The 25712-nt window shown below is 36.9% G+C and overlaps 1 protein-coding gene across 2 annotated transcripts in view; it reads right to left on the bottom strand.

Moving 5' to 3' along the window:
• Positions 1-25712, bottom strand: part of LOC127851621 (inhibitor of Bruton tyrosine kinase-like) — a 54574-nt gene that overhangs the window by 24667 nt on the left and 4195 nt on the right. Inside the window, exons 2-16 of one of the 2 annotated variants that reach the window (XM_052385445.1) lie at positions 24659-24793; positions 23229-23890; positions 22919-23015; positions 22536-22675; positions 21253-21363; positions 17609-17694; positions 13860-14062; positions 13380-13557; positions 7789-7909; positions 5773-5968; positions 4515-4683; positions 3550-3655; positions 1355-1806; positions 700-792; positions 317-446 (exon numbers count right to left, since the gene is read on the bottom strand). In XM_052385445.1, coding sequence (XP_052241405.1) covers positions 317-446; positions 700-792; positions 1355-1806; positions 3550-3655; positions 4515-4683; positions 5773-5968; positions 7789-7909; positions 13380-13557; positions 13860-14062; positions 17609-17694; positions 21253-21363; positions 22536-22675; positions 22919-23015; positions 23229-23549 — 2403 coding nt within the window. In that variant the 5' untranslated portion in view covers positions 23550-23890; positions 24659-24793. The remainder of the gene's footprint in view (positions 1-316; positions 447-699; positions 793-1354; positions 1807-3549; positions 3656-4514; positions 4684-5772; positions 5969-7788; positions 7910-13379; positions 13558-13859; positions 14063-17608; positions 17695-21252; positions 21364-22535; positions 22676-22918; positions 23016-23228; positions 23891-24658; positions 24794-25712) is intronic. The other variant, XM_052385446.1, reaches the window with a different exon arrangement.

The following is a 25712-nucleotide window of genomic DNA, read 5'->3' on the forward strand; positions in this document are numbered from 1 at the left end:
ATGCAAAATATAAAAGCAATATGTCAAGGGACAATGGAAATAAATGGGGTAGTACGAAAACTTTAACATTTGCTGCATATTCTAAGTGGAAAAAGGGGCCATAATTATAAAAAAATGCTTCATAGAGTTGTCAAGGGACAAAGAAAATATTTGAGGTAGTACGAAAACTTCAACATTTGCACGCAGACGCTAACACCGACGCCGGGGTGAGTAGGATAGCTCCACTATATATATATTTTATATATAATAGTCGAGCTAAAAAAAACACTTAATGCATGTGGGTACAATATTGTCCCAGACTAGCCTATGCAGTTACCTCCATCCATCCTGATGCCAGCATACTGTGGAAGTACTCTAGTCTGGCCACCAGGACACACTTGTGACAACGGAACACCATCCCATCCTCGGACCTCACACATACATCATAGCACTCAGACTTCATATTTCTGACAATTAATAAAAGGACTCCAATTACCATTTTTGGTCTTTAAATACGTTTAACACATAATTTATATGACTTTTTTACTGAACGATTTCCTCATTCCAGTTAGTAAAAACTTCATTTTCAACACTTACCTACACATTTATATGCTATACTTAATTTTAAAAACGTCATCAATTACAATATTTTGTTTCAGCTATTTAATAGTAATTAAAATCACTATATTAAGAAAATGTAAAGGGGAATTTAAGACTCACTGCAGATTGTCCCTCTCAAATTTCAGGGTCATTTTTTGAACCACCTTCCCAGTGGATTCTATCCTACCCTTTCGATAGGTAAACCCAGCAACCCTGAAACACATTTCGAAAGTGATTTAAAAAAAAGTTTTGTTAGTAATTCTGAGAGAAGTTCCATTAATATCTAGGAATATTACTAATATTTAAGTAGTTCATAGAGGTCATAAATATATTCCAATAAATCAACTTAATCTTAAATGGACTACATACTACTTCACATGGAGACAAATAAAAGCAAATGTTTAAAACAAATATTTAAAGAAAGTCTCAATGATTTATTTTATTGCACTGTGGTAAGTCCATAAGAAGGTTAATTTCATGGTAAAACTTTGGTAAAGTGATGTGGCTGTGTTGGGACTGTTGAGATAACATCCATACAAGTGTCAAAGTTTGAAGGAAGAATTACTAAGTTAGAGGAAACATGTCATTTAAACTTAAAAAAAACACATGGACGGAAGCATGTCCGAACAGACGGACAGGCAAAACACTATATGCTGCCAGGAGTTTGCAAATGCTGCAACTATGATAAGGCTTAGATACATGTATAGGTACATCACAAATAGACATTATATACTTATTTGCTGTATAACAAGATATTTTTAAGAACAGAACTTGCCTTTTGGCCAATCCTTTAATATCCCATTTTTTTGCAACATCCAACATCAATTTGAGAGGATCTCTTTGCCCTGGTTCATCTTTGGGTTCCATTTTCTTCTTCGATGTATATTTGTCCTCTTTGGCTTTATTAATAACTTCAAATGCTGATTTATGCTCTTCTTTGACAACATGACTTTCCATGGTGAAAATATCATCATGCACATTATTGCTAGTAGATAGCTGATGCTCCTCATTTAGACAAAAGTGTGTGCCTGCACAGAGCACATCACATGTGTCTGTATAAATGAACTGCAAAACTTGTTCAATGATTTGTGGATGAATGTCATGGATTTCCAACACTTGCACCTCAGTGTTATTATCTTCATTGTTAACGTTGACTAGAAGGTTTGAGAAATTAGCACAGCGTGTAATCATAATGAATCCATGTACCGGCCACTTCCGATCTTTGGACTGAAAATTAAATTCAGTTGTAAATGAGACTTTCCTTCAGAGAAGATTTGAATTTATTAAGTATGATATATTTGCATTATATTTTAACCCGTTCCTACTCTGACTCAGAAGCAAAGTAAAAATGGCTTTATTTTAACCCGTTCCCACTCAGAAGCAAAGTAAAAATGGCTATGTGCAAGGCGCTATGAGAAACTATAACCAAAGTGTGACCTTGAGAAAATCTATTATTAGCTGCGGTGACCTTGACCCCAGTGACATCAAACCTCATCAAAAGGTAGAGGTCCATGCAAGGTACCTACATGCCAAATATGTTAGAGATCGGTAAAATATTGAAGGTGCTATGAGAAACTGTAACAAATATGTGATGGAAAGTGTGACGGATGGAAGGAAGGACAAATGGCTACTATAGGCTCCCCTAAAATTTTCGGGGAGCATAAAATCCAGAACTACCTGCGAGTAACTCGCAGTCTGTTCAGGTTTTATGCTGTTTACTGCTCATCAGTACCTAAGGTTTGAAAATGAAGCCTCGGAAACTTGAATTTAGTAAGACTGTTTCATTAAATGAAACTTTCTAAGGGACTAAAATGCTTCAAAATACGTATCTAACTGGTCAAGGGTTAACACATCATGATGACACTTTCATCATTAAGTGTGAAATAAATGAAAAAAAGTTCTGAAGCAGGAAAAGTTCCCAATGCTTCAGAATAGGCTTTAAAGATCTCCCCCCCCCCCCCCCTAACCCACCTAACCCATGTTTGTGAAAAAATCACTATCATTTTTTAATTCAGCCTTGTGATAAGTGGGTCAAAAATGTGAATTATTACATGATTTCTTCTATAGCCACACAAGGGAGTACTGCCCTGCCCAATGGAAGCCATGTTTTCCAATGGCCCTGAACTTGGCAGAGAAATCATAAGAATTTATTTTCTGTCCAAATTTCATGAATAATGCAAAAAATGTTACTTCAGTGTTCAAAAGCTTTTTCTTAAACATGACATCGTGACCTTGTTTTTGACCCAACACCAACCAGTTTTGAACTTGGCCAAGACATCATTTAGAAAATTTCTGACAAAGTTTTAAGAAGATAAGCCAATATAATTATGTGTCTCTAGAACGTTTACAAGATTTTCAATTAATTTCACCTAGTAACCTAGGTTTTAGACTCCATATGAACTAGCTTCCCATGCGGAAATGTGATATCATTGTGATAAATGTTGTGACCAAGTTTCTCAACAAAAACTGGGTGATATATTTGGCCTCTATAGTGTTCAAAAGCTTTATCTTAAATGTGCACTTTTAACAAAGTTTTACCCCAAATGACCCAGTTTCTAAATCAGCCCACATATCATTGGGACAAATATTCCAACCAAGTTTAATGAAGATCGAGTAAAAGATGTGTTATAGAGTATTCACAAGATTTTACTTCAATTTTACAGAGCGACCTAGTTTTCATGGCCCAGCTTAAAAGCCAGTTGAGATATAATTAAGGAAAATGTTCTGACCAAATTATATGAAGATTGGGTTATAAATGTAACCTTTAGAATGTTCACAAAGCAACTGTTGACGACACATGGCGGACAAAAAGCTATCAAGCTATCTAAAAATGGTGAACGTAATGTTTTAAAATTGCATATGCATTATTAAATAACAAAATTTTGTAATAAAACACCATGTGTAAACAAAAGAAGAACAATAATCAAAAGATATTTTTGATAACAAAATAAAGTGGAAAGGTACATGTACCTTCAAAATGAGATCATGGATGAGATCAAATTCATCTGCCTCACTGAGCAGCTTGCCAAAACACTCAGTCATCTCACTCGAAGAAGTGCTTGGAACATCAGTTAAGCTGAAAAAGATATTCCAAAAGGAATCGTTTAACTTTCATCAATTATTATGTGCAAGTCTACAACTGCTATATGGTTTTGAATCGAAATGCATTTCATTTAGATTATTCTTTCTATTACTCTTGGATTGATACTTGGAGGTTATTTAATCAGCATAACTAAAGCTTGATGCATATTTTTTACCTTGCATACACATACATGTGTGTGAAAACATATTTTTTTTTTAACCATATCTTTGTTCCAACTTGTTAATCGAGGACTCAACGATATTAGCATTTGCAGTTCGCACACTTTCTGCTTTTAGTGAATTTTGAAATAAGTCTATACTTGATTAAAATCTAGTATTGGCGGAAAGTGTTGTCCCTGATTAGCCTGTGTGAACTGCACATGCTAATCTATGACAACCATTTACGCACATGAATGAACCCTGGTTTTACTAGAAGGAGGCTGAATAGTAAATTACAGTTGGTGAAAGGATAATAATGGGTTGTAAATATTGTGATTTCTATAGTCAACTGTATTCTTGTCAGTCTTCTTTATTTAAATACAACTTACTCATTCATTAATAACATAAAGTTCATTAACCCTTTACCAGTTAGATATGTATTTTCACACATTTGTAGTCCCTTAGAAAGTTTTATTTAATTTAAGACCTTTCTTACTAGATTCAAGTTTTTAAGGCTTCAAATCCAAACCTAAGATACTGATGAGCAGCAAATAGCATAAAACCTGAACAGACTGTCAGTTACTCACTGGCTGTTATGGTTTTATGCTGTTTTCACATAGCCATTTTCACTTTGCTTCTAAGTGGGAAAAAATGCATTTAGCTCAGTTTTCCAAGAAAAAAGCTCTACTGTTTACCATGCGTTAGGTAGGGATTGTAAAACTGCGTAGTTGCGTCCTTTCATGTCAGCGCTCACGTATGAGGCTCGGTGCACGTTGGGCACCATATGTACCTGCAACTCTTCAACCTCCTCCTTCATTAACAGCTCCAACAGCGTCATGCGCCCAAACTCACCATCCAGGCACTCTGTTACAGGAATAAATGACAAAATGACTTCAATCACCCACCAGGCATTATGTTTCAGTGATAAATAACTTCGGGGACTCTGTTTAAGGAACAACTAATAGAATGGTTTTACCCTTAACCAACCTTTCACATACTCTATCTCAAAAAATCAGAATTTATTAAATGACATTTAGCTTCTTGTTATAACAAGAGATGTGTTTGTCAGAAACACAATGCCCCGTACTGCACCGCTTTGATTTAAATTTTATTTTAATTTTTAACTATATCCCTTTGGATTATATAATTTGGCAGGTACAGATCATTTTCACAAGAGAATTAATTTTTTGTATTACTTCCCTTGTGAAAATGATCATTACCTGCCAAATGATAAAAGAAATTATCTCCCTTTTAAGCTTGTTATTTCCCTTGGATTTGTTTTTTTTACTTTTGAACTTGAAGGATGACCTTGACCGTTCAAGCTCCATGAGATAAACATGCATGCCAAATATCAAGTTGCTATCTTCAATAATGCAAAAGTTATTGCAAAACTTTAACCAAGGTTAAAGTTTTGAGACACACACAATGAATGACAGACAGACAGGCCAAAAACAATATGCCCCCGATCTTTTGATCAGGGGGCATAAAAAACATAATACCTGTAAAAAAAATTATAGCAATCAGATGATCTTGTCAAACTAAAGATGAAAACCTCACAGAAACAAATAATTAAAGCTAAGTCACTTTATTCTACCTTATGCTATGCAATAAAGTAAATTTACTTGCATGTTCATAGGCATAAGGAAATTTTGTAAAGCGGTGCAACAAATCTATCATATTTGAGCGGCATCATGCAAAATTGGTCTTATGCCAAATGTTTCCATCCTAGCTTAAGACGAGGCTGTGCAAATACACGATCTCTTTAAGAGCGACACTTGAGGCTATGAAATCTCTAAGTTTCCTGGTCTCATTAGAAGACAGGGTAGCTCCTGACAAGAATGTGCAGATGCGCAGGCTGATTTGGAGCTAAATTGGCTGAAAATGGCATAAGACCCATTTTTGTATGACATTGGTCATTTATAACAATCAAGCTAATACCAGCTGACAGCATACCTTTATGACTGCTCTGAGCGCAGTTGTCCCTGGTCAAGGCTGGTTTATTGGACAGTGTACACACAAACACCTCTCCCTCATCCGTTACTATGGCTACACCGCTCTCGGTCATCACAAAGTCAGTCACATAGAGCTGACGCCTTATAAGCCAGCTGGCTCTCTTCAGGGTCGGACTCCTCTCATCCCAAATGAACACCTGCCATAAAAGAATGCAGGGCTTACTCTGACATTTACAAAATTAGTCCAACAGCTGCACATTGAAATGTCTATTTAGCTATAACATTCTCTTCATACTAACCCATAAAGTAGCAAAAAAGACAAGATTTCTGGAAAAGTGAGGCAAATTGACTAAATAAAACTCTGAGCCAAGGAAGCTCTGGAACTGTTATTGTTGTGCCTGAAATACCCCAAACATGCCACTTCATCAGAGGGAATTGCAGGGGTGTAAAATAACGGTCGCCTGCTCGCATTGGCGACCGTATTTTAGCCTCGGGCAAATGAAATCTTCAAAATACTCGCCAGACCGGGCGACTGCATAACTTGATCAGCCAGTGATTTGATTAGGTAACAGGTGCTAATCTGGTTGTCATGTAAATAGACTGTGCGGTTGTTTAATAACGATAGAAAATCTGGGCTTAATGCTGGAACTGTAACCAGTCTGCAGTGCGCGTTAGGTAATGTTTATCAGGACACCGTTTATATTCCCGCATTATGTCGTTGTCAAAACAAATCGACATTTGTAACTTTTTAGGAGCGAATAATTGTAAGGATAATAAAGATAGTGATACTCCAAAATTTGACCAAATAAACAAACAAAAGCTACAACAAAGGAATTATGATAAGTAAAAAAGAAAACGTCAGGTATACGTTTCAAACTGGATAAGCTGGATAGTTTTATTGAAAATAAAAGTGACAATTTTGACTTACCGAATTTAATAGTTGGTCAATGTGTTGGACAATATGTAAGACTGGTATATTTATTAGGCTCATTACTGAAAGACTGACACCATGCATGAATGATTATATGACAATGAGTGAATAAAAGGTGAAAAACTTGGTTACTTTTGGTCATATTGTTTACTTACACAAGTCAACACATGGTTAATGTTTACGGACATAATTATAATTATTTGTCAAGTAAACAATTGTATTGTTTTTAACACAAATATTAAAGTCTCTTTAACGCTCAAAATCAACGAAAAGTATTTCGTAAAATAAAGTAAACACCTAAACAATCAGTGTTCCTTATAGCAATAGCCACAATTTTAACACTAGATGTGGTATGATAAGATTTTTGTAGATACAAAATGCTTGTTTTTATTTATTTGTGACACAATTAATTCCATTTTAATTTCCCGCAAATATATATATTCATACGACACACAAACACCATGTTAGTGTTCATGTGTCGTATGAATAGATATCGTTGCAGCAAATTAAAATGGAAAAACAACGAGCATTTTGTATCTACAAACATCTTACCAAACCACATCTGGCGTTGAAATTTCGGCAATTGCCATAAGGAACACTGATTTTTAATTGGTTAAGTTTATTTAACATAATATTGTGCGAAATTTTCGTTGATTTTGAGTTGTAATGTCACTTTAATTATACATATTTGCTGTGAAAAGTGCAGGGCGACCATAAAATCAGTATGGGCGACCTGCTTTTACAAGTTGGTGGCCCTGCAGGCCGAGTTGCTCTTTGCAAAATTGTACACCCCTGAATTGGAAGTTTTATTTTAAGAACTAGTTTTCAAACAATGCAAGATCTATTACGTTTTATCTCGAAACCTTATATTATAGTCAAGAAATGCCCTCTACACAATTCAGCATGAACATTCACTTAGGCAATGACTGTAAAATTATGAAAGTCGGCATTATTTGGAAGTTTTTTGGATTCTTTCAATAGGAAAATGTTTGGCAGTCATTTAAGAAAAATGTACACTTTAAGAGATTTGTGAGCTCCTAATTTGACCAACAAAAACACTGTAGCTAACATTTTGAAATCACACACCTTTCCAGTGGAGTTTAGGTAGCTGATGACCAGCCTGCGACCCCCGTTCTCCCTCAGTATCTGAGAGTCTGTATGGTCCAGATTGCCTCCTACCACACACACTTGTAAGATGTCAGCACGACTGAAGGTAACAAATAGTAAGAAGTTAATTAGACAAAATATACAGAATACTTTGGATGGTTATAAAGAATTAAAGAGAAAGTTTAAATAGATTTAAAAACAAGAGGGCCATCATGGCCCTGAATCACTCACCTGACTAACCAAATACAATCACAACCCAGTTTTCATCAAGATAAACATTCTTACAAAATTTCATAAAGATTGGATGAAAACTGTGACCTCTATTGTCTACACAAGGTTTTTCTAATATTTGACCTATTGACCTAGTTTTTGACCCCAGGTGACCCAAATACATTCCCAACCCAGATTTCATCAAGACAAACATTCTGACCAAATTTCATGAAGATTGGATGAAAACTGTGACCTCTATTGTCTACACAAGGTTTTTCTATTATTTGACCTAGTGACCTAGTTTTTGACCCAAGATGACCCAAATACAATCCCAACCCAGATTTCATCAAGATAAACATTCTGACCTAATTTCACAAAGATTGGATGAAAACTGCGACCTCTATTGTCTATGCAAGGTTTGTCTTTTATTTCACCTAGTGACCTAGTTTTTGACCTAGTGACCTAGTTTTTGACCCCAGATGACCCAAATACAATCCAAACCCAGATTTCATCAAGATAAAAATTCTGACCAAATTTCATAAAGATTGGATGAAAACTGTCACCACTACTGTCTACACAAACAAATTGTTGACGGTTTTTCTATTATTTGACCTAGTGACCTAGTTTTTGACCTCAGATGACCCAAATACAATCCCAACCCAGACTTCATCAAGATAAACATTCTGACCAAATTTCATAAAGATTGGATGAAAACTGCGACCTCTATTGTCTACACAAGGTTTTTCTATTATTTGACCTAGTTTTTGACCTAGTGACCTAGTTTTTGACCCCAGATGACCCAAATACATTACCAAGCCAGATTTCATCAAGATAAACATTCTGACCAAATTTCATAAAGATTGGATGAAAACTGCGACCTCTATCTGACTAATGGGGTTGTTTTTACCCTCGGGACTTCGGTTAGAAACCATTGCCCGAGCACACTGCTTAACCTAAAACTCTACGTTAAAAAAGCCGAAAACGGCTATTATATGGTCAGCCTGATTTCACTGGGCTGTACCATTTATAATACAACAATACATTGCAGTGTTGATGCGGTGCTTCAATAAAAATCTATTGGTTTAAAAATATCTGTACTTATTCAAAAAGCGTTAAAAATGCAGTACTCAATAAAATTAATAAGCAATGTCTTGCCTAAAGCTGTTAGAACGCGGCGTTTTCATTGGTTGACAGTATTTAAAAGCATGGCTCTGATTGGTTATCTCTTTCATTAGGTCAATCCGTTTTGAGGTGTAAAATTCACACAAAGAATGACCTTGGCATGGCGTCTGCTCTTTGCACGGACGTGAAAGAGACAACCAATCATATTTTATGGCGTCTGCTCTTTTGCACTTTTAAAATGTAAACAAAGCAGAATTTCATTAGGAAATGTATGAAACAAGAAGGTAATTACATCCATCAGTATTTGAATCTATTTGAATCTAATATGATTGGTATCTGTTATTAAACTACTATGAAGATGTTATATTAATATCATTGCTATTATTATTATTATTATTATATGTATGTTGTTTGCGTTGAAAAGAGAGAGAAGGAGAATAGCCCAATTTTTATAAGTAAAGATGATAAAAAACACATACTGTTGTATGTGGCATCATCATTACTAGACCCACTGTTCAGTATATATTGCAATGGGTTCGTTGGAGTCTTTAGACTTTGTGATCTGTGTTTTTAAATGTTAAAATCAATAGAGAATTACTTTAATTTTATGTTTCTATGAAAGAAAAGAAATACACGGAAGTGTAATGTGTTGGAAATAAGCTCAAATTATAAATATTTTAGGATTTACAGATCATAAAGTGGTTTAACATTGCCACTATGTATTAGATCTATGAATAGTTGGAATTTGAGAGCGAACACCATGCTGCATGTTAAAAAACACACTAAGTGACCCCGTGACCTAGTTTGAGGCCCGGAATGGCTCATGTTCAAACTTGTCCTAGAGATCAGTTAGATAAAACTTGTGACCAAGTTTGGTGAGGATTGGAGGAAAACTACTTAAATTAGAGAGCAGACAACATGGTGAGGTTTAAAACGCACTAAGATACCCCGTGACCTAGTTTTTGACCCGGCATGACCCATATTCAAACTTGACCTAGGCATCATCTAGTTACAACTTCTGACCAAGTGTGGTGAAGATCAGATTTAAACTACTTGAAATAGAGTGCGGACACCATGCTCAATGTGTAAAACGTACTAAGTGACTCCTGTGACCTAGTTTTTGATCTGGCATGACCCATGTTCGAACTTGCCTTCAGATCATCTAGATATAACTTCTGACCAAGTTTGGTGAAGATCGGATGAAAACTACTTGAACAAGAGCACCGCCTTGCAGGTGCAGACCGCTCATCTATTTTTCTTTTTAAAGGTGTAGGGACCAATCTCATTTTCAATCACAAAGGAGGGAGGGTTGGAGTGGAGAGGGGTGTATAGTGTGGGGGTGTGGTCATTTATTACATAATCTTCCAAAAATGCAAAAAAAATGCAAAAAGAAAATTTATTTTTTTTGAGGGGGGGGGAATTCTTGGGTGAAATGGTTGGACGGTATTTCAAAAATAAAATAATAAAAATAAATATTTGTGTTTTTTAACCATGTTTGAAAAAAACAAGAGATGTGTTTGTCAGTAACACAATGCCCCCTATTGCGCCGCTTTGAAAAAAAAATATGTTTTTTTTCCCTTTGACCTTGAAGGATGACCTTGACCTTGAACTTCCACCACTCAAAATGTGCAGCTTCATGAGAACACTGCTTTGAAATTTAATTTAAAAAATGACCTTTGACCTTGAAGAATGACCTTGACCTTGACAGATGACCTTGACCTTGAACTTCCACCACTCAAAATGTGCAGCTTCATGAGAACGCCCCTTTGAAATTATTTTATTTTTTTTTACCTTGAAGGATGACCTTGACCTTGAACTTCCACCACTCAAAATGTGCAGCTTCATGAGATACACATGCATGCCAAAAATATCAAGTTGCTATCTTCAATATTAAAAAAGTTACGGCTAATGTTAAAAGTTTTCGGACGGACAGACGCCATATATTTGACATTTGACCTTGAAGGATGACCTTGACCTTCACCTTTCACCACTCAAAATGTTCAGCTCCATGAGATACGCATGCATGCCAAATATCAAATTGCTATCTTCAATATTGAAAAAGTTATGGCCAATGTTAAAGTTTTCAGACAGACAGACACCATAAATTTGACATTTGACCTTAAAGGAATGTCTTGACCTTGACCTTTCACCACTCAAAATGTGCAGTTCCATGAGATACACATGCATGCCAAATATCAAGCTGCTATCTTCAAAAGTGAAAAAGTTATGGCCAATGTTTGTTTTTTTTCCGGACGGACGGGCGTACTGACGGACAGCTCAACTGCTATATGCCACCCTACCGGGGGCATAAAAAAAAAAATTGTGGGGGGTGGGGGGGGGGGGGCTATAGTGTGAGACAGCGGTGGTCATTTATAAGATGATCTTTAAAAAAAAATTAATAATGGCGGGGGGATAAGGGGGGGTTCGGGGGCGGGGGGCGTGGGGGATGGTTTGGGTGGAGTCTATTGTGGTATGTCAGGTTAGGTAAGAGTTGTTTTGCCAAAGTATCAATCGAATCTAATCATAAATAAAGAAGTTATGGCAATTTTAGCAAAATTTAATAATTTGACCTTGAGAGTCACGGTCATTCAAAGGTCAAGGTAAAATTCAACTTGCCAGGTACAGTACCCTCATGATAGCATGAAAGTATTTGAAGTTTAAAAGCAATAGCCTTGATACTTTAGTGGTAAAGTGGATCTAAACACAAAATGTAACCATATATTCAAAGTTTCTAAGTAAAATAAGGGCCATAATTCCATAAAAATGACAACCAGAGTTATGCAACTTGTCCTTTACTGTCCCCTTATGATAGTTTGTGAGTGTTCCAAGTATGAAAGCAATATCTATGATACTTTAGGAGTAAAGTGGACCAAAACACAAAACTTAACCACATTTTCAAGTATAAAGGGCCCATAATTCCGTCAAAATGCCAGTCAGAGTTACATAACTTTGTCTGCACAGTCCCCTGACGATAGTTAGCAAGTGCTGCAAGTATGAAAGCAAAAGCTTTGATACTTTATGAAAAAAGTGGACCTAAACACAAAACTTAACCAGATTTTCAATTTTCCAAGTATAAAAAGGGCACATAAGTCTGTCAAAATGCCAGTCAGAGTTACATAACTTTGCCTGTACAGTCCCCTTATGATAGTTAGTAAGTGTTGCAAGTATGAAAGCAATAGCTTTGATACTTAAGGAATAAAATGTACATAAACACAAAACTTAACCAAATGTTTAATTTTCTAAGTATAAAAAGGGCACATAATTCCGTCAAAATGCAAGCCAGAGTTATCTAACTTTGCCTGCCCAGTCCCCTCATGATAGTAAGTAAGTGTACCAAGTTTGAATGCAATAGCATTGATACTTTATGAGAAAAGTGGACCTAAACGCAAAACTTAACCAGACGCCGACGCCAAGGTGATGACAAGAGCTCATAATTTTTTTCAAAAAGCAGATGAGCTAATAAGAGAGAGGACACCATGCTGAATGTTAAAAAACGCACTTAGTGACCCCGTGACCTAGTTTTTGATCCGGAAAGGCCCATGTTCGAACTTGGCCTTAAGAACATCTAGATACAACATCTGACCAAGTTTGGTGAAGATCGGATGAAAACTACTTGAATTAGAGAGCGGACACTTAATACGGACCGACAGACAGACCGACAGACCGACCAACAGACAAGTTCACTCCTATATACCCCCTAAACTTCGTTTGTGGGGTTATAATAACTCTCCATCTGAACTTGAACTTGCTGCAAAAGCAACACTTAATCTAATTTAAAGTCCCTTTTAACATGATAATGACTACTAAATTTGGCCTAAAGGGGTGACAATCCTCCATATGGTGTACCATTAGGGACAATTATTTACAATTGAAAAATAGTAACGAGGTTACAGTCCAAACAAGCTATGTTATTTTTGGCCAAATTTAACATTTGACCTTTAAGTTTGACCATGACTTTTGAGGTGAGAGAGGGTATTACATGCAAGACATGTCACAAATGATTTAAATATCATATGGTATGTAACTTTAAAACTGAAATGTGCATGAAGCATAATGAAGTTGTATTCATGACAAGCTTTTTATGGCAAAATTCAACCTTTGACCTCTTAAGCGTAACTGCATGTACAAAACTTTGAAGCACGCATTCACAATACACTAGACCATTGAGACTGCTATATTGAGCTTTCCGAAAGCAGAGTTGAACAAATTACAGGTAACTATTTACTGATTGCACCTACTTAGAGGCAATCTTCCTACACTGGTACTCGTGAAGAACGTAAATCTCGCCAGCTTTTGTCATGACAACAGTCGCTGCATCTGAGCTTGACACCATGACGATGTCAATGTCAGGCACATTCAGGGCGGAGACTTGCTTAAACTGGCTTAACTTTCTTTCTTCTTTAGACTTCAGATGACCTGGAAACAAGTATACAAGCTATTCAAGGAACTATATGTTTTTTGGGTATTATTTTACTATTAAGAGTTGCTGTGATAGGCTGGATACCTAGTTGTGGTAAATATTGAAATATTTTTCTTCAATACGTAATATAACTTTACTGTTGAGTGTTTTGGTGTTAAGTATAAACAATGGCAGTATGAAATACACCATTGTTCAAAATGTTGACCATACACCAAATTAACGGTGGTCAAAGTTCAAAGACAAATTCTACATTATCAGGGTAAAAATCTGCACACAACTATACTGCATTCACACTTACCCAGCTGTCCTGCATTCAGTCCACACGTGAAGACAGCACTGCTGGTATAAATCACAGAGTGGAACCGGCCGACTGCCAACCCCAGCACGTTCTTGCCTTTCAGGGACTTGCAGCTGACTGGGCGTGGAACAAGACACTTGTCTGGAACTGGTACCTGACCTAGCTGGTGGGATGTGTTCATTCCACAGCTGTACACTGTCCCACTGAGAAAACAAGGGAGAACATTCTAAGACTAGAAACGGGAGAGAACTCATGTAAGACCAGCTATGGGAGGGCACTCACACAAGACCAGAAATGAGAGCACTAATACAAGATATGATATGTGATCACTGATGTAAGACCAGAAATGAGAGAGCACTCATCTAATATCGGAAATGGGACAGCACTCATACAAGAACAGAATTGGGAGAGCACTATTATAAGACCAGAAATGGGAGAGCACTCATATTAGACCAAAAATGGGAGAGCATTCATAAAAGACCAGAAATGTTAGAGCACTCATATAAGACCGGAAATGGGAGATCTACAGATAACAGCCTTTATATCTCAATTTATGCTTGTTAAGACAGGGAAATTAGTCTCTAAACTTACACCAACATTTAAAAATTTTAGCATCTGAGTCTCGTACAATTGTTTGATCAAAAAAGATTGCTGGCCCTATCTGAATTTACATTAACACTTTATAAACGCAACTGAGACCAAATACACTTCAACACTTTTTAAACACCTATAATCCAAAGTCACCGTTATTTTGAAGTATTTTTTGGGTCCCGATTTTGGTTCTTCTTTGTTTAATGTAAAATTTCATTGTTAATCCTAACTTCGTTAAACCAAAGAAATCGTTAATTCGAAGTGATTCTGTTAGTCCCAACAATATAATTCGCACTTAATTATCAATCTTTAATTCGAAGTCAAAACTGCAAAACACTGAGAGTAATTTCACACCTTTGTCGCCTGCGCGTGGCGCGTCAAAAGCCGAAAATTACACCTTTGTCGTCTACGCAACGCGTAGCGTGTTAATTTTATAATGTCGTGTCACGTTAGGTTTGAGTAAATGTGGTCAAAGGAAATGCATTATATATAAACTATATCTTTTTTATAAATCATTACAAAATGTCTGATACAAACAAGTCAACCACGTTACTATTTTCCCAACCAAATGTCGAGCAATCTGGAGAAGGACCCAGTACCCTACGAATTCCACGTTTTATTTTTACAGAATCAAAGAAGTCATCTGGAAAATGTTTATTTCAAATTATCGTTAATCCGCAGTTTTGTTAATGGTCCCGACGACTTCAAAATAACGGTTATGAAGTGTAAGGCTTTTGTTGCGCAAATTATCTTAAACTGTTACATGTCAATATCACTATTCAACCCAATGTTAGATCAAACAAGAGATGTGTTGTCAGAAACACAATGCCCCCTAATGCTCCGCATGAGATACACATGCATGCCAAATATCAAGTTGCTATCTTCAATATTGCAAAACTTATTGCAAAACTTTAACCTTCACTTAAACCAAGGTTAAAGTTTTGGGACAGAATGACACACAGACAGAATGACAGACAGACAGGCCAAAAACAATATACCCTAGATTAGGGCTGCAACAATATACCGGTATATCGGTATATATCGCAATACGCAATCCGCATATTGTATTGCGATATGATTTTCATCATACCGGTACGAAAATTTTACAAAAATTCACTCACATTTCGTCCAGAAAAGCCATCCGAAATAATGATAAAAAGGTAAACAAAACAAAGCAGTGTAAATTATTTTTTACGTAAAAATAGCATTCTAAAAAGTGTATTATACGGAGAAGCGTTGTTACACCCATGGGAGCGTTCATTCGATGCTTTTGAACAGATTATCGTTGAATTAATTGCGCACAGCTGTAAATGTTTCGTTCGATTCTGATTTGAGCATTATTTGTAATCCGAATTTCGGAAACACGCTTCCAAATTTGAATGCTAACGCGACAATAAAAAATTATAGCGTCAAATAAAAAGTGCTTTATCCTTTGTCTCAATAAAAAGCGCGCGAAAATTATACAGACATGTAGAACGTCGCATGGAAAGTATGGGTGTATTTTGTGTCGTATAAAAACGGGAACATCACATCAGCTGAATTACGCGTGTTCAGTGGGAAAAACGCCCCGGTTGGACGTTATTTCATCACATCTTTAAATAGTAACAATTTCAAAAATGTATTTGATACTTAAGAAAATTTGCGAATGTTTGTGTTTCTTATTATTCTTGAGCACAATTATAGTAAATATTTACCAGAATTTGCTTTAAAATTGGAATTTATGGGATTATCGGGTAATTGGCAAGTTATAATTTTGGTACAAGTTAGCAATATATTGCGATATATTGCAATACGGGTTTTTGAACTGACAATATATTGCAATACTGTTTTTGGCGTATTGTTGCAGCACTACCCTAGATCATTCGATCCGGGGCATAAAAATAACAATATCCCTACCTAAATCAAGTAAAAGGAACGCAAATTTAATATAATGGCACATTTTTATGTTTTGATGTCATCAAAATAGTTTTAGTGATAAGATTCACTACAATCAAAAATATAAATAGTATTTCCTAACCAAAATCAAATTTTCTTTTATAAAAATATCCACTGAAAGCATATATAACAAGGGCTGTTTGTAAAACATGCATGCCCCCCATATGGGCTCTACGTTGTAGTGAGAGCCATTGTGTGAATATGTTTTTTGTCACTGTGACCTTGACCTTTGACCTAGTGACCTGAAAATCAATAGGGGGCATCTGCAAGTCATGATCAATGTACCTATGAAATTTCATGATCCTAGCCATAAGCATTCTTGAGTTATCATCCGGACACCATTTTACTATTTCGGGTCACCCTGACCTTGACCTTTGACCTAGTGACCTGAAAATCAATAGGGGTCATCTGCGAGTCATGATCAATCTACCTATCAAGTTTCATGATCCTAGGAATAAGCGTTCTTCAGTTATCATCCGGAAACCATTTTACTATTTCGGGTCATCGTGACCTTGACCTTTGACCTAGTGACCTGAAAATCAATACGGGTCATCTGCGAGTCATGATCAATCTACCTATCAAGTTTCATGATCCTAGGCCTAAGCGTTCTTGAGTTATCATCCGGAAACCATTTTACTATTTCGGGTCACTGTGACCTTGACCTTTGACCTAGTGACCTCAAAATTTATAGGGGTCATCTGCGAGTCCTGATCAATCTACCTATCAAGTTTCATGATCCTAGGCCTGAGCGTTCTTGAGTTATCATCCGGAAACCATTTTACTATTTCGGGTCACTGAGACCTTGACCTTTGACCTTGTGACCTAAAAATCAATAGGGGTCATCTGCGAGTCATGATCAATCTACCTATCAAGTTTCATGATCCTAGGCCTAAGCGTTCTTGAGTTATCATCCGGAAACCATTTTACTATTTCGGGTCACCATGACCTTGACCTTTGACCTAGTGACCCCAAAATCAATAGGGGTCATCTGCGAGTCATGATCAATGTACCTATGAAGTTTCATGATCCTAGGCCCAAGCGTTCTTGAGTTATCGTCTGACAACCACCTGGTGGACGGACCGACAGACCGACCGACCGACAGACTGACATAAGCAAAGCAATATACGCCCTCTTCTTCGAAGGGGGGCATAATAATAAAGTTTGCATCTATTACATGTCTTCATCAGATGCCAAGGTTTTTCACTATTCCCTAAGCAACAAACCTTTTAGTGAGAAACACAGTATGGTCACGTGATGCAGCTACGGCAGTGCACTCTTCAGATTTGAGACCCTCCACAAGCTTGGGCACCTGCAATACACATGTAGTATTGAACACTGAATAGTATGGGCACCTGCAATACATGTACACATGTAGTATTGAACACTGAATAGTATAGGCACCTGCAATACACATGTAGTATTGAACACTGAATAGTATGGGCACCTGCAATACACATGTAGTATTGAACGCTGAATAGTATGGGCACCTGCAATACACACATAGTATTGAACACTGAATAGTATGGGCACCTGCAATACACATGTAGTATTGAACACTGAATAGTATGGGCACCTGAAATACACATGTAGTATTGAACACTGAATAGTATGGGCACCTGCAATACACATGTAGTATTGAACACTGAATAGTATGGGCACCTGCAATACACATGTAGTATTGAACACTGAATAGTATGGGCACCTGCAATACACATGTAGTATTGAACACTGAATAGTATGGGCACCTGCAATACACATGTAGTATTGAACACTGAATAGTATGGGCACCTGCAATACACATGTAGTATTGAACACTGAATAGTATGGGCACCTGCAATACACAATAGTCATGTAGTATTGAACACTGAATAGTATGGGCACCTGCAATACACAATAGTTATGTAGTATTGAACACTGAATAGTACGATCTAACTGAGCCTCGCTCTGGTAAAACTTTAACGTGCGTATGGTATTTCCCGGATTAGCCAACGCAGTTAGCACAAGCTTATCAGGGACAACACTTTTTGCTTTCATGGAAATCTTGTTTAAAGGACTCTCTTGTAACCCAAAATCCAGTCAAGGCAGAAAGTCCCTGATGAGCTCATGTAGACAGCCCAGGCTTATCTTGAATTACACTTTACGCAGATGCAGTAAGTCCCTTTTTCCCAGACTGCGGCTCAAATGTCAAGATTTTATTTGTTCTTGCTTTGAACAACACAACTAAGAAGACAAAAATGAAAAAGGTGTCAATTTAAAAAATAAATAGTTACTTATTTCAAATGTTTCAGTGAAAGCATAATGACACTTTTATTTATATTTATAAGCTAATGCAGTTACTTTAACAATATTTGTTTGCCATACAAAGAACACCTTAAACTTGATTTGCGAAGATTTGAGACTAATTCTTCATTTTTTGCTGAGTAGAGGCCGACGCGTATCCCAACGCCGCATGTTTGACCCAGGGGCGCCACAGGGTTGGTTATGGGGACATGCATAGTTGAGATTGATCATATTGTCATAAGAGAAGTTCAGTATCAATTAGAAGTGAATCGGTGTAGAAATGAAGAAATTATAGTAAAAGGCAATTTTGGGTGGGCGTGGCCTATGTGGGCGGGGCGTCCCTGGGTTGGTAATGGGGCCATACATAGTTGAGATTGACCGTATTGTCATAAGAGAGGTTCAGTATCAATTTGAAGTAAATCGGTGTAGTAATGAAGAAATTATAGTAAAAAGCAATTTTGGGTGGGCGTGGCCTATGTGGGCATGGCGCTTCAGGGTTGGTAATGGGGCCATGCATAGTTGAGATTGACTGTATTGTCATAAAAGAGGTTCAGTATCAATTTGACATGAATCAGTGTAAAAATGAAGAAATTATAGTAAAAGGCAATTTTGGGTGGGCGTGGCCTATGTGGACGGGGCGCCCCAGGGTTGTTAATGGGGCCATGCATAGTTTAGATTAACTGTATTGTCATAAGAGGTTCAGTATCAATTTGAAGTGAATCGGTGTAGAGATGAAAAAAATATAGTAAAAGGCAATTTTCGGTGGTGATGGCCTATGTGGGCGGGGCGCCCCAGGATTGGTAATGGGGCCATGCATAGCTGAGATTGACCGTATTGTCATAAGAGAGGTTCAGTATCAATTTGAAGTGAATCAGTGTAGAAATGAAGAAATTAAAGTATAAGGCAATTTTGGGTGGGTGTGGCCTATGTGGGCGGGGCGCCCCAGGGTTGGTAATGGGGCCATGCATAGTTGAGATTGACCGTATTGTCATAAGAGAGGTTCAGTATCAATTTGAAGACAATCAGTGTAGAAATGAAGAAATTACAGTAAAATAACCTAAATCAAGAGCTGTGTTCGTGAAACACAATGCCCCCTACTGCGCTGCTTTGAAGCCATATATTTGACATTTGACCTTGAAGGATGACCTTGACCTTGACATTGCACCTTTCAAAATGTGCAGCTCCATGAGATATGCATGCATGCCAAATATCGAGTTGCTATCTTCAATATTGCAAAATTTGAACTTTGACCTTGAAGGATTACCTTGACCTTTCACCACTCAAAATGTGCAGCTCCATAAGATTTGCATGAATGCCAAAAATCGAGTTGCTATCTTCAATATTGCAAAATTTGACCTTTGACCTTGACCTTTCACCACTCAAAATGTGCAGCTCCATGAGATTCACATGCATGCCAAATATCAAGTTGCTATATTCAATATTTAAAAAGTTATGACCATTAAAGTTTTCAGACGAATACTGACATACTGACTGACGGACAGTTCAACTGCTATATGCCACCCTACCGGGGGCATAAAAATGAGTAAAAATCTCTGACCCGGCCCCACTCCAACCCCCATAACTTTTGACCCAGGGGTCAGATCAAAATTCCAAATAGTTCTCCGTCGCACATATTCTAATAGCTACCATGTGTGTACGTTTCAAGGTTCTAGTGCTAATAGTGTAGGAGGAGCAGGTGGCCAGGATGGACGGACGGACAGACGGACATAACCACAATATCCCCATTTTTCTCCGAAAAGCGTGGGGATAATGATGTTGAAATTTGCTGCAGAAAGATGGGGGTATCATGGGAGAATTAACAATCATTAAAGAGTGCTTTATCTAGTCAGTCTCATGAGGTAAACATTTTAAAAATCTCATGAAGTTTCATTAAAATCTCTCACTTTGTTCTTAAGATATTGAAAGAAAACTCTAACTTGACACAACATTCCCTCTACAGAATTACTTGGCTGATTTTAAGCATTTTTGGCCAGACTCTTGATAGAAAATAGTGTCTATTTTCCTCCAGTCAACAAAGTCCCAATTTATTATAATTTATTTTGTATGGTAAGTAACAGTAATGATGAGACAAAAAATAAAGAGATTTTATATGCTGTAATATCCATTTTACTTGAATGTTTATGTTTCAAATTAACTGTTTTTTGAAAATTGTATCACCAATGGTTCAATATTTATTTACCAAATACAAATTTACATTCCCAATTTTAAGTTATTTGGTTTCCCAATTAAGAGTAAATTGATTTATTTATTCCACATTTGAGCGATTATTGGTCATGTTCCCAAAATAATAAGAAAAGCCCTGCAATAATCTGTCAACCAGCCTTATAAACAACACTCCCCATCCTTACTGAATAAGACCAGCCTTGATCTGAGAAAACAGGGCTTAATGCATATGCAGAAAGTGTTATCCCAAATTAGCCTGTGAAGTCAGCTCAGGCTAATCAGGGACGATACTTTTCTCCATTGCCTGGTTTTCATGAGACTTCCTTTTAATGAAAGGGAAAAGCGTTGCCCCATTTTCCCAGAAGAAAATGGTAATAACTGGGTGATAAGATCCCCAACTTACAAGACACGTCTCCTCAGTTTGATGCCCCAGTCTGCCCCCCAGACCATGTCCACATGTGTACACCTGACCATCCTGACTCAGGAACACGGTGTGGTACTTGCACATCACAATCTGTTAGAGAAGAATCAACAAAATGTGAGCCTCACTTTGGGAAATGAGGTTAAATGCATCGGCTAGTGTTGACCCAGATTAGCCTGTGCAGGTCACACAGACTAATAAGTAACAACACTTTAGGCTTTAATCAAAATCAAGTTTAGGCCAAAAGTGTTATCCCAGATTGCGACTTTTATTATGCGTGTTCGGATTTTACTGGCTAATCTGAGATAACACTTTACGCAAATGCATTAAACCCACTTTTCCTGAGCAAGACTCATATAAATTATGATTTTCATATATATTGTTTGTAACACATAATTTTCATTGGTTTCAGTAAATAATTTGTTTGAATTGACAAGTGTTAAGAGAAATGTACATGTTCTTTTTTCACAATTGGATAAAATATCAATACTCCACTGAAACCAACAAATTATTTTTTCTCTGTGGAAATATTTACACATAACAATGTCAAAATGATGGAATAATTTCACAAACATTCTTTAAAATAAACTTCATATACTGTTTTACATTGGAAACTTTGAAAACATAGTTAAACGGTGAATATCATTAATAACAAGAAACCAATGTTGATAAGACATGACACTAGACTAATATTGTGAAACATGTGAAACAAGAGCATCGAATAACGGGTGCCACGCTCATTCTTGAAAATAAACTTCATATACTATATAACATTGGAAACTTTGAAAACATAGTTAAACGGTGAATATCATTAATAACAACAAACCAATTTTGATAAGACATGACACTTGACTAATATTGTGAAACATGTTAAACAAGAGCACTGCATAACGGGTGCCACGCTCGGCTACGGGTGCAGTTTTGAATAAATAAAGCTTGTCAGAATAATTTTTTTTAGAGGTCTCAGTGACCTTGACCTAGTGACCCCAAAATGGGTGTGGCGTGTAGAACTCATCAAGGTGCATCTACATATGAAGTTTTTGAAAGTTGTAGGTGGAAGCACTTTGATTTAAGAGCCAATGTTAAGGTTTTAGCACGACACAGACGGCAGACGTCAGAAGGCGGATGCAAGCTGGCAATGACAATACCTCGGGTTTTCTTCGAAAACGACGAGCTAAAAATCAATTTCCTGCTTAAAAAGAAAATTCTGGACATGTTTATTAAGCAGTAGCTTAACCACAGATATTCTGTAGTGTATAACATACCTGTCGTATACCCTTTTGCTGCTTCCTAAAGATGTCCACCACCTCTGGAGTCTGCCTTCGTTGTTCAGAGCCGTGACCAAGCGTGAAGTTGGAATTGTCTCCCCATGTGAACACCTCGTGTCTGTCTGACAAGGTGTAGGCTTAAACATCAGGACATACATTGATGTTATTGCTCCAATGTTAAACAGGGATATATGGGCCACATCTTGCAAAAACAGGTCTTATGACGTTTTCTATAACATAATATTTAAAGCACATTCTGACTAAGACCAGGGCAAACATAGTCAATAGGGATTTTCATAGCCTTTAAAATTTGAATTCATGAGTAACCTTACAAAAGAGGTTCATGAAAAATAAACAACTGATAGCATTTAGTGTCCCACCTGGCGGGGGAACCCCTGTGACCAGCTTCCTGTCCCTCATGGCAATACCAAGGGGTCCCAGGCCTTCATGGTCTGGGGTAAAAATTTCACTCTTGTACTGAAATACATAAAGTGCCCGAATGTCACAAATAACTTTATAGCATCATTACAAATATTTTGTCTTTAAAACTTTATCGAAAGCCTTAAAATGCTTAAAAGAAAGGAACATGCTATTATTGCAATTGAAATGATTGCTGATAGATACAAACATGACATGATTATACTTCACCTGAGATGCTAATTAATCAAAATACAAATTATCCAATTTCACCTGAATGAGCAATCGTGCAGCTGCCAGTTGGCCATAAAACACCGCCCTGTGCAGTGCAGTCCATCCACTCTCCAGATCCTTCTGAGTCACATCGCCATTGAGCGCCTCCAGCACCCACTCTGTGATGTCCAGTTTCCCACACGAGACCGCCATGTGCAGCATGCTGCGTCTGTGCATATCGCACAGTTGACCTCCATTGTAGCAGAGTCTTGCATAGCTCTGTACTTCCTTCAAACTGCCCTTCGTCACTGCAGCATTCATCTCGTATGCATGTTTCCTTGAGCGACATTTCGGCCCACATTCTATTAGCTTTGATGGCATTGTGTTGTTTTTTAACGCCTAAGATTATTCTATCAGACTGTTTGTTCGTTTTTGAACATGTCTACTGCAAATGCACACCTTTTTGACTTTATTCAATGTATTTAAACTATAATTGAAAACTTCAATTTAACATAATCCAACATAAACAAGTGTATGATCATGAACTGAGCACTTATATTGTTAACACTATTTAAAGTGGTGAAATTGTATCATTATAACATCTTGTCAAAAAAGTCTTCATTATTGCACAGTTATATTGCAGTAACAGACATGTTTGCCCCATCGCCTGGGGCAAACAAACTCTTTATCTGGTTAACACTCCATAATTTGAAGAAAGGCCCCTGAAACAAGAGTTGGCCAAACATTGAAACCATGTTGATACCATATGTAAATCAAATACATGTAAACAAAATATTTCTTGAATTTTAACACCTTACATGAAAGAAGAACCAACTAATGACAAGGGAAGTGACCCAAGATATCCTTCAGTGGGAGAACCACAATTCTGTTTTACAGCATGGGACCAAACTAAACATATTTAAAGAAAAACAAAAATAGATAATTTGTGAAATACAACGCTTGATGAGACAACATGGAAAATAGGATTTCTAACATGAAAAATTCATTAAACAACCCATATGCTCAATTTGAGTCCAATTGCACATCAAATGATTCCCTTGTATTGATCGTTCCCTGATTTTTATCATTTTGTTTACATTAAGAATGCGGCTCTCCTGATGACATCACACGCATGCGCTCCGAGTGTTTTGTTTTAATTACATTTCTACACTTGTAATTTATAAAAACAGACACAACCAAAATGAGAGAAACACAAGTATAACCGCATTTCAAAATCTTACTTCAACTAGAAATAAACCAATTTATCCCTATTCCATTCAATTTTTCGGTCCTCTTCATTAAACTTTCTCATAAATTGCAAAGTGAGGCAGACACTGCGCTAGTGTAAAAGCAACACATTCATTTCTTTGATTTATTTTTAAGAAAATTCTTTTAGTTTTTCATGTTAAGTAGAAAATGTTGCATGGATCAATCCGAGTGCGCGCATTGCGAAAATAGGTGAAATGGCAATACAGTCGAAACTGACCTACCTAACGGCCACCTGAGAATAAAGGTCTACTGCAGACAACGGTCATTCTGGATTCCCCCCAACGAAAATCACTCCATATTACACTTGAGAATAACGGTCACCTGTCCATAATGGCCAACGGCCACTATATTCCATGCTGAAATTCATTTTTGAACTGAAAACAACGGTCACACGACAGTCATTTTAGAGTCGGGAAAATAAAAAAACACAGCACATCATTTGCCCGTCTATTTTGCGGGTTAAATCATCTGATAACAGTAATTTCCTGTGATTGTTCTATGACCGAAAGTCATTATTGAACTGAAAACAACAATTGTGCATAAGTCGTTTCCAGTCGCGAAAATTAAGAACAAAAACGAAACAGGTGCACATAACCATGAGAATGTGTATAAGTAGCAATTATCGGCTGCATTCATAACAACAAAGCATGAGCGTGTGACGAAGTCAATAAATCTTTACAGCTGATAAGGTGTTTAAATCAACACGTAGATGGCGAGTGTTGTTATAAGAAGGGGATAAAAGGATTAGTGATTGTCAATTCAGGAAAAATGTACACTGATTTGCAACTTTTATAACAAACTAAATATTTTAAACAAGATTTTTGCGTCTTTTTCTTTGATATAGAACGATATGGTTAAACCGTACTGTCGGTTTATGACAGCGAATACGCTTTTATAATTGTTCGGACGTGATGTCAATGACAGGCGACAATCATTACTTAAAAGTACATTCAAATAAATGAAATACGAACTGAAGGTTTTACTGAATGAACGTACTATCGGTTTAGACAGCGAACCTGCTTTTTAGATGTTCGGTTGTGACGCCAATGGCACGTGACAATCTTTATTCACAAATGAACGAGATGCATGAGTAAACAATTATACTACTGTTGATAAAGTCATTGATTTAGTTTAACAATATGAAATTAAATCATTTAAGAAGATATTATTCTGTATTATTCAATGTAAGTTACTTATGTTATTATGCTTAGTAATTGGCAATGAGCCTTTGTTTCACACTGTATGCAAACAACTGAGTGATGTAATGACGTAGCA

Source organism: Dreissena polymorpha, chromosome 11 (genome assembly GCF_020536995.1).
Source record: "Dreissena polymorpha isolate Duluth1 chromosome 11, UMN_Dpol_1.0, whole genome shotgun sequence".
Classification (NCBI taxonomy): Eukaryota; Metazoa; Mollusca; class Bivalvia; order Myida; family Dreissenidae; genus Dreissena; species Dreissena polymorpha.